We start from the raw sequence: 10,961 nt of genomic DNA, 5'->3' as shown, positions 1-10,961 counted from the left end.
GAATTGTCTGATATTTCCACTTAAGAATGTTGGTTAAACGTGAATTAAAATCTAGTCAAATCCAATGTCTTTAAACACATATCTAATCTGAAAAACAGTTGTACATACTGCCCAGCAAATTTCCTTCTCCATTTTTATTTCCTACTTATATATGAAAAAGCATCTGCTGCTTACCAAAACCTTATTTTTAAAGCAATTTAGTGCAGTCAAACACAACATGGCACAGAGGGAAGAATATATCCCTTATATTATATCTTCTTATCAAATTATACTTTAAAAGGTGACAGTTTGTGGGCGTGTTCAGTTTACTTTAACTTTACAGATTAAAAAACACCCTACCAGTAGTGTTTTTCTAGAGCACCTGATAAGCTTGTTCTCACTTTCACAACTCAAATACAAGACATACAGAAACACATCATAAAGAAAAGCATAAATTGAAAGCACATATAAAAAGCACCTATATAGAGAAACAGAATATGGAGCATATATACAATCTCATTTTAGGCATCTATGTTTAGGCTTTGTGATGGGGTCACCTATTCTCTTATCACTGCAGCTGCACAGACTAATTTCACCATTTCCAGACTGCTGCCCAACACCACCTTTCTGTCACAGGGTACTATCTTTTAAATCTGCCCACCTGTATAATCCCATTACCCTTACTTGCTTCCATTGAGTGGGTTAGGAAAGACCAGATGATTAATCAGCTTAAAATCAACCACCTTCTTTGGACTGACACATACCACTAGGAGCACAGAAGTACACCAGAGGTAAGCAGTCTAGTGTGAACAGCTGCAGCCCGCAGGTGGTAAACACCCATGCCTTAGTTCTGGAGGTTTCACAGTTATAGGGAGGTTCATGCTCCAAACTACATTAGATGCCTGAAGTCAGACACTGTAAATATCCCTCAGAAGACCTAATTACACACGTGTTTCACTTGGCAAAAAGACCTGTGGAATGGGTGAAAACTGGATCTTGCACAAGGAGAAACCCAAGGATAAAATACACCAGATATTTCCAAATAGGGAACTAATTTCTTTGTAGAAAAAATTACCTATTGATCTAGACACTCTGGTCTAGTCAACTGACTTTCTCTGCAGCATAAACTGACTCCAGGAACTTCATGGGCAGCTGATGCTATTTGAGCAGTCTAAAGACTGCTCTCATGCCCATCAGCACATGGCTCCACAGATTCGCTTTGCAGTTCGTCATCCACCTGACGCACACAACCCTTGGGAAGTGGGACAGGTTAAACTCCAATCTGATACTAAATGTAGTCACTGAAAAACATGTTAGTAACTCGAATGATCCAGAATCAGTTCTAAAACTAAGGTTAAAAACAATGACAACAAAAAGAATATCCTTTATATCATGAAGAAAATGAAGAAACTTTTGATTATTTTTTTGGGAATTGAAGTCTGATTTCACAGAACAGACTGAAAAGAAAAATTCAGTTGTAGCTGAGAGTATGTTTGAAGAAGTAGTGAGAAGAACAGAAAAAGATACAAAGATTGTGAAATAGCTATAACTTCTGAAAGATCCTATCTTCTGTTTTTTATTGTGTTTAAAAAGTACTGGCATGAAAACACAAGATTGGACAAATCAGTGAAAATTGTCATGAGATGTGGAATCTGTCAGCTGTGGATTACTTATAAAAATCTACTTCAGTTTGGTATTTGAGTCACATTAGTCCTAAATCACATGGACTGTGTGATTAGGCATGGACAAACAATCCTATCAGGTTTTACTTCTGGTCCAAAAATTTTTTCAAAGGGCAAAGTTAGGTTAACTTGATGTTGCACACTGAATTAGGGAAAAAATATTGAAGAAAAACTATAATGAAATAAACTCCCTTGTTGTAACCTTCACTAATTCCAACCACCAGTCACCTAACAACATATTAAGAACTCACAGATGCCAGATAAACCTTTCCCTACTGCCCCGCATCCTAATTCACAAGGATTCTTTAATTCTTGGCAGAGCTCCACCAGGGTCTAAAGTTATGTTTCTGTGGCTGCTGAAAGCATCCAGGGAGTCACTGAAGTGGCCTTGGTTACAGCAACGATGGTATAAATAGAAGTGGCTGGAGCTGGAGCCTCTCTCTTCCTCTCTCCCCGTTCTCATCCAGTTCTATTACCATGGTACTTCAAAATCAGTGAAGTTGTGCAACAATCCCTTTCATCCTTTCTGCTCTAATTAGGCAATTCTACATGTCTGTCTTGATAGGTGCGGCTTACTGAAGCACTTAATCAGTTTCTGGAGGGGCATCATAGTGCCAATCCAAATGCTTATTTAAACAGAGCTGTAGTGCCAAAACCAGCATATTCTGCAGCAGCATGGAAACAACAGAATCTGTGAGACACAGATTGCCTCGCACACTTTTTTTTTTTTTTTTTAAATCAGCATTCAACGTGAAGGAGCACTTGTCCTGTATTCATCCTGTGCAAGCTTAACAGACGTTAGTCTAGAGACTAAAGCACAGGAAGCATTTTATATTATTGCACTTTCCTGGCAAATAAAACAATTACAGCAGTTCCAGTACAAGCCCTTCCTGAAACTGTGCTAACGAGGCTCTGAGTCTTAAAAACTGCATTTAAATCAAATGATTCATTTGCAAACCCATCACATACAGCACACACGTGGTAGGTGTGGGTCATTTCATTGGAATTAGAAAGCAAATGTCTCTATACATGAGAGGTCACCAGTTGTTGTAAGTTAAAATCTTTCCCAATGTTAGGCATAATTAAAATACTCTAACAATGGTTTCAGTAATTTAAACATTGCAGTATTGTTGTAATATTTTTCTAGGCTTCAAGAGTTCACAATTGTTTGGTCCAATCAAATCTGGGAACACTGGAGAAGTTATCACCCATCAAGGTAATTACTTTCAAGTTGAAATAATTACTCCATCAATGTTAATGGTCTTTCAACTTCAATAAAGCACTCACCTGCCGATAATCACAGCTAACCTCTTGCTCTCATGCAATTCCCTCTCTATTTAGCGGGTTATATTACAGCCGTTAGAGTGGTCACTTGTCCTGAACAGCTGCTGAATTTCACTTTGATCGGCTGTGAACCATAAAAAAATTAGTCATCTGTGTATGATTTCCCCCTAACCCAGAAGCCCTTGCATAGCTAAGGATCTGATCTTTTGGCTGTAGTAGGGCACTGCTGGAGCAGCCATCTTGTTTCTAGTTGGGTATACTTTCCACTCGCTAACAGCAGCACAGGAGCCTAATTAACTTTTGCCCTCCACTATCATTTACAGCTTTCATTCTTTGCTAAGTAGCACATATTCTGAATTTATGGCTTGTGCAGGGATTCCTCCATTTACTCTCCTCTTGTTTTCTTACAGTGCAGTCCAATTCCCAGGTATCTGAAACAGGAATGTATAAAAAAGTTTTACCAGTCTCTCTCTTCAGCATATTCTTCTAGTGCCTATGGTCTACATTCCCTCTTCTATAAGGAAGTTTTCATGTACAGTCCTGCATATTGCACTTCTGAATAATGCCATGTACAAGGAAGTTAATAACCATGTGGTATGTCACATCCAGTGTTGCCAAATGCTCATTGGTCTACTAGAGGATACAGAAATGAAAGATCACACACAGAAGTATTAAGTATTTCTGAATGTGATGAATAGAATTGAGCTAACTCTGGATGCAACATTCCAGAGATCTGTAAAATCCTGCATAAGGGCCTTGTGTATATGGCAGTATTGGCCACTTACGATTATTTCCAATATAATATATGTTATACAGAGCTTTACAGTAAGCGGTCATTATTTTGTTAATTTTTTATTCTGGTTGAATATTTAATATACAAATTATTGTTTGGTTATTAAAGCAAAATCATGCAAGCCAAAGCCTTAGTCTCCTACCAAGGCCTCTATTATTATTGCTATTCTGCAATATGTCTACAGATTTGCCTACCAGAGATGAAGCATCTGCCAAGAGAAGCTTGGCCAGTGTAGTTATATACCATCTCCCCAAATAATGTAAGGTAAGCCAACATATGTTCTCAACTGTTAACATAGCTGCATCCAAACCAAGGGCTTTGCTGGTGCAGTGATATCAGCTAAGAGACATATTAATTTTTTACACCCTAAGCTGACTTAGGTATGCCAAAAAAGCCTGGTAGGATAAATTTGGCGCGAGGGCTTCATATTGCAAAACACACTGTGAGTAGACCAGTGCTTCCAGGTAGGCAGAGATGTAAGATTTTCAAGGAATAAGGCCTGTAATGCACACACCTTTCTCTTGCATCCTGTAACAAGCACACTGTACTCTTCATCACACACTGCTGAGGCAGGCTTGACACACAAAAGCCTTAATTCTACATAACAACAACAGGGGGCACTGCTGAACCCAGGCAGGGTTTTTCTTTACAACCCTTAGCTCTGGATGCTTTTTGCTTACTCTTCTCCTTCTCCAAGCGTTCTAACAGCTCCACATTCTTACATTTTTACTCATCTTCTTGGCTTGTTTGAATTCTCCTGCTCATGGTAAGCAACCAAATACTTGATACAATTGTCATGGGAGAGACAGCATTACCTATCCACTATACATCTACCAAGGAAAAGTCCAAACATTTTAACCTCACAGCAACATTTGACATACAACAGTTAAACAGCTCTGATGCTTTGCTGCCATTTGCTGGTACTGGCTTTACAATGAAATCAGCTGTGGGTGCTACATTGACAAACTTAAGTCCTATGCTCAGAAGAGGGAAATGTCTGCTTTGACAATCTAGTCATTTTTTGCAGGGTTCTGTAAATGAGAATTTACTGTCAATCCATTCCCCTGTAAACACATCTGTCTTACATTAGTGTTGTCAACAAGGCACTAAATATCATTTTCCCTCTAGAGGGTTAAAATGTATCAGTGGAAGCTAAAATATAACACTGTGGAAGCAGCTTGCACTACTGTAACCAGTCTTGACTTGACTTCGTTCTGCAAAATAAACCAGAATGTCAGTTTAACTTGCTGTCACATACCATCCGTCACTACACTCCTGGCCAAGCAAGCTAGGGAGATGGGTGACACCACTCTTTAACTGCAAACCATCAAAATGGCTCATGTGTACATCATCTGCTGCTTACGCTGCAGGGAGATCTTCCTTTGTATGAGTGGCAGCAGCTTTTACTCTCAGAACGGAGTTCTCATTTTTATCTCCATAGGCAGTGCAAAATTTCAAGGGATCAGCGATTACCTTATGGTACTGGACAGCCATAACTTCAACACATTAATTCAAATACAGATTAATGCACCTTCAATGGAGAGTGAAAAGCTACATTTTGGGAAGGTAGATTGGGTAAGTCTGTCAAACAGTTTGAAAACCCAGAAGATGCTTCTCATTTGGCTTTTGAAATAGATGGAAAAGAAGCTGCCACATTAGAACAGTCTGCAGTGGCAATTGCAAGCCCTTAATTTGTATCCTGCAGTGCCACCAGGATTGTATTTATACTTTGGATTTTGGGCAAGCATTATGTCCTGTGTCAGGGAACTGGGCTGCAACCAACGACAGCAAGGGTGGGATCGGCTACCGTGATTCTAGCACTGCTTTTTCTCTGGAATAATCTAATGGGATAAGAATGGAGTCTAACAGATTAAATAAAGGACCGAACTCATTGTTCACTTAATACTTTAAGTCTTGCTTGTAACATGCAAGCTTGTGTGAGAGAATGACTAATGGCGTATCCCACGAGGGAGCTCCAACAGAGATGCTTTAAGAGATTAAATGATTTAGCTTAGTACCCCTGAAAGCTATATTTTAAAGGGGCAGAAGTTTAATCATTGGAATGCTAGTTCCTTCAATAAAATTACATTTTAATTAAAGTGTCTCATTCACAAAGCTACAGTTAAGGGTATATCAGCAATTTCATGATAAAACTCTATTTTAAAGGGGCTATAACTTTGAAAGTTGCTGTCCAGGTTTTCTCTTGTTAGGATAATTGACCTGACCTCCAAAAGATATCTTTGATAACAGAACTCCTTGCACTCTATGTCAATAACTTTGATTCAAAGCTTTAGCTGTTCCGTTAGATTCAGAACAGAAGAGGGAGGATTCAGATCGTAGCTCCTTGGTATAAATTGGCAACAACTCTATTGAGTTAATGTAGTTGCAACAGCTTAAAGTGAGTGCAACTGATGGAAGGGCTGTGCAGAAAGATGTCTCCCCAAATGGTAATATAATGTTTAAAAATAAAAGAGCATAGCAAAAACTAATAATTGATAAACAGTCATGACAAAGGAGAGTATGAAAAACATGCAAGTCAGCTTCACTGCAGCACTAGTAGAACAGACATACATACGCTGCCAGAATGACATTTTGATTCAGGATAGTGTTTGGGGAAAATAAAGGATTTTGGAGTCAGGAAAATACTAATTCAGTAAATAATAGCTTGTTAATTTAAAAGGCCTTTAACTGATGCTGTTAAAGAAACACAATGTGGCAACATTATTTAAAAGGCCATTTTGGTAGGTTTTATTACCCACAACACAACCATCTTGGACATTTTCTGTTGTTGTTGGCATGCTTAGAAGGCACTGCAATGCATGACTAGCCAGGTCAATTCTGATGCTCAGCAACACACTGCATGCTGCTGAAGCAGAGTATAAGTAGAAGCCCTGTCATTTAAAATTTTAGGTGTTCCATCACAGTTATGGTTGTGCTTTTCTCTCTCTCTTTTTTTTTTTTTTTTTTTTAAACAAAGGAGCAAAATACAACCATCCTACTGAAATTCAATACCTTTAGAATTCCAATCTACTTTAAAAGCTAGCATACCATATAACGGAAATACAATTTCAGGCTTTCAGAAGCCAAAAGTACATATTTCTATCATTCAGTTCAGAACCTGTGTTTTTGTTTGTTTGTTTGTTTTTGTTGTTATTATTTTTTTTCCAGAAGAACATATTATAAACTTAATCCATTTAGGCATCCAAGAAGCTAGACACTAAACTGTTTTGGAACTGTATGACCACAAAAGTACATAAGATTCCTGAGTTGGAAACTTCTACATTTTCATGTCAAGATTTGTCTAAGGAAGTTACTTCAAGGTTACTACTGGGTATTCCAGAGAATGTTCTTTAGGATCCTACATGAATGACAAACAGAACACTATTTAATATTCTTAATTGGTTAGTTAGGAATTTAGAGGAGTTCCAGAATTATCCAATGTTAACATGGTCTATGTATTTCATTTAGACAAAATTCTAGGTTTATGGAGTTGAGGTGGCACTGCTGTGGAAACCCAACCTTATTACAACCATCTGAAACACCTTCTAAAAACTGTTTTTGGGAGGATGCCAAATACAGTAGCTATCCTCATATACAGCACTGCAGTTCTATTCCCTCTCTATATGCTGTCTTTCTGTAGAAGGGCTAGGATGTAATATATAGATGGGAGGAGTAGTGGTAACTGCACTAACTACAACCACTTCTGTCACTGATTTGCATCATGTTAGTCAGTTCACGGAACCACCTGCCCTGTCTATCCATCCACATACTGAATAGGAATGTTATATTTATGGATGGTCATGTTTGTAAAGTCCTTTGAAGGGAAAGGTATCTTAACAGTGCAAAGTAATGTTTTATTGTATGTAAGCGTAATGAAAGTAAAAGTAGATCTGCTTATATTACTAACAAATTATGAGGGGAATCTTTACAAAAGTGTATTCATGCAAATGCTTTGCATTTATGAACTATTTAATTACTAATGAATTCATTCAATTTATGATTCCAACTGAATTACAAAACTAGCATTAGATACAAGCAGAGCAGATTTTGCTCTTCTTTGTGCAAATTCCATGAAACTATTTTGACAATCAGACAAAGTATTCTCAGAGCAAGGCAGACAAAGTTAAATACACGCATTCCTCAAGACATGACCTATTTATGTTTTTGAGCAATTGACTTGCATCTACCAAGGAATATATATTAATGTGAAATGTTTCAGTCTTCACTGGGCTAAATCCAAAATTTAAACCAAAAACCTACTACCAATTGGGAAAACCCACTTTCTAAATCTGTGTTAAATGAGATTTAAAAAATACCACAAAGATCAAAGCAGCATAAAAACAACCAAAACCTGGTTTTGTTGTATAGTTCTTACCATCACAGTTAGTGCAGTAACAGCCGGGATGCTCAATGTTGGATCGCTGTGCTTTTCTTGATAAACTACTCGATACAGAGATATAACACCATTGGGAGAAACAGGCTGGGTCCAGTTCAAACGCACTGAGTATGGACTTGTTGCTTGTGCCCCAGGGGCTCCCATGCCCCATGGTGAAGTCTCCAGAGTTTGGGTTGAGGCCCACAGGCTGTCCACTGACCCCACAGCATTTTGAGCTCTAACGCGATACTCGTAGAGAGTAAAAGGCTGTAGAGCATCGGATGCATCAACAAATTCCAAAGCTCCTTCAGTCCAAATAAACAAAAGCAACTCCTCTTGACTGCCCACAGGACGTCTGAAATGAAATAAAAAACAATCAAACAGTCACATGGTAATGGATCCTGGAGATCTAAGTTCAGCTTGCAACTCACAAAAGTACAGAACATATTTCTATACATTACACACTCACGAGGTACTACCTATATGTCTTTGTGCCTTAAATGTATTTCTGTGAACCTGTGTCAGTTGCTTGAGTAGTGAAGAAGAGACTTTCAGGCAATTATTTAATCATTATTCATCTAGGAGAATACGATAAAACACTGCAAACAGGTGTGCTGTCACACTCCATAGTATCAGATTTGCAATATAATACCACATTGTTCTTTCAGGATAGAACACATCAGGTATGAGAATTTCAAAATTTAGAACATGAAATTTGAAATCCGTTTTTAGTTGTTAAAATAATGACTTGAATTGCAATATGGCTGCAACTTTTCAACATTTCTGAAAATCAAGCTATTTATGGAGATATTCATCTAAGGATCCCTCATTTACAGAAAATTAGCACAAATGTAAAAGAAAAATGTTACCTAGTGAACAAGGGATAAATATTCTAACATGGCCTCAAAACCAAAGCTGCGCACTTTTTTATTCTAGTCTGCTCACAATAAGCATCCCATTTGTTCTTGCAACTGGAATAAGTAATCCCTTGTGCATAAACTCAGCAGAATTTGCAGATATACCAGAAAAACTCATTAAAATATCACAAGGAGTGCTTTTTATAATAACTGTGTGTTTTTTCCAGTGGTGTTTTTGTTTCAAAAATACAAACTTATACAAAAACACAAACTTAGATATATAAAGACAATTCATTGTATAGGCTTTTCGCACATATAGATTTTTATTTTAATATTTATACTTTATGTATATACATGTATGTATACATACACACACATGCACACGTATAGCATCCATTCCTACTACGTCTGCTTGTTTAGGACCTGGAGCTATTCTGAGTATCAGAGGAGATTACAGATGAGCCTCACCCCCTTTCTAATGTGGCCCCTTCTAATATATAATTTACAACAGATGTAAAAAGGAAAGCACTCATCTTCAAAACAGAGTTATCAAATCAATTCTTTCACTTGGCATAAAAATGTTTGTGTGAAATTAAGTTGGTTACATTTAAACACTGTGATAAATCTCGGTGACGGTTGTGCTTTACTGCACATGAATTTAAGTATTTTCCCTACTCTTCACAAGAACCTTGGCATTTGCAGAACGTAAAAGCACTTTCACCCTCCTTGCCAACAACAAAAAACAAATTACATTATCTGCCACTTTTATTGCAAGTAGGGCAAATTCACAGAAGTAAAATTAGTTTGTCTGACTACCAGGTGTCATCATCACACACACAGAGAAGCTGAAGAACATTTTTTGGCAAGAGAAAATCTGCATTTTGCAGAATTTTGGGTTTTATTTTGTTAGATCAATCCCAGTGTTACTTGAAAAATACAAAAATGCAATGTATTTTTTTTTTAAATAGACAATCTTAGCTTTGTAATAAAACATACTCAGGTACTTAAATGCAAACATAAAGAATATAAAGAATGCATGTGTGTACACAGCTATTTATTCATCTTTTGTGTGTATACATATATAAGGCATGTATGAGCACATTATTTTCTTACATGAAATGAAAGAACTTTTGCCAAACTCTGAGATAAGCAGGCTATATGGGCCCTGTGTAGTTTAAATTGTTAACACGTTTTTGAAAACACAAGTGTTTTGAGGTAAAATGTCTCTAGAGTAGTAAACCAGGCAAATTATAAGATATGTTGATACTGAGGACTGGTTGGCAGAACTGGGTGAATAATGGCAGGTAGAACTGGAAGGAAACATTCCCAAACAATTCTCTCTTGCAACAAAATGAAATAGATGTCTGGAAGTGTGGGTATACAAAATCTCCTTTTGATCCTCAAATTCCATCAGATATTTTTAGTACAAGCCCTCTGCAGAACTATTGCTTGGATCTTGTTCAATGACTTAGCGCAAGACACACAATTCCAAACGATGAATCGCTACTATGCCTTTTTCATGCACCTAAATACATAGTCTTCTTCCTATGTGCTCAAAAACATGCCTAAAGATCTTTGCTGATAAGCAAATAGAGAATATATTACAGCACAATAAAGTTTCATGTAATATCTGTCTTGTCTGGCCAAGCACTATGACCCTTAAATGAATACATACATTTATGTTTTATAAATTCTACAAATTCTGTGATAAACAGTTTTTTCACACTGGAAGATCAAATATGCTACCAACAGTAAGCTCATCCACAAGCAAAGCTGTACAATGTAGTCTGGCTAAGTATTTAGATCTCATTACTGCTGAATATTTAATGAATGAAACTTATGGTTAGGTAAATGGTTCCATCTGTGATGCTGAAAAACAGAATATCTTCATGTATGAATAAACTTTGAACAGAAGTGGTTGAACAGTCTGTAATCATTTCAATCGTCTTAAGATTTAAGATTCAACTGCTCATTTAACTGGAAGTGTTTCT

The 10,961-nt window shown here is 37.2% G+C and overlaps 1 protein-coding gene across 1 annotated transcript in view; it reads right to left on the bottom strand.

Annotated features, from left to right (window-relative positions):
* The window catches only part of USH2A (usherin), a 422,856-nt gene that overhangs the window by 45,362 nt on the left and 366,533 nt on the right, over window positions 1-10,961 (bottom strand). The window contains 1 exon segment of the mRNA XM_050709829.1: window positions 8,114-8,468. Within this exon segment, the coding sequence (XP_050565786.1) occupies window positions 8,114-8,468 (355 nt within the window).

This window comes from Cygnus atratus, chromosome 3 (genome assembly GCF_013377495.2).
Source record: "Cygnus atratus isolate AKBS03 ecotype Queensland, Australia chromosome 3, CAtr_DNAZoo_HiC_assembly, whole genome shotgun sequence".
Classification (NCBI taxonomy): Eukaryota; Metazoa; Chordata; class Aves; order Anseriformes; family Anatidae; genus Cygnus; species Cygnus atratus.
Note: the sequence above shows the minus strand (reverse complement) of the source record. Positions and strands in the feature narration are given on the sequence as shown.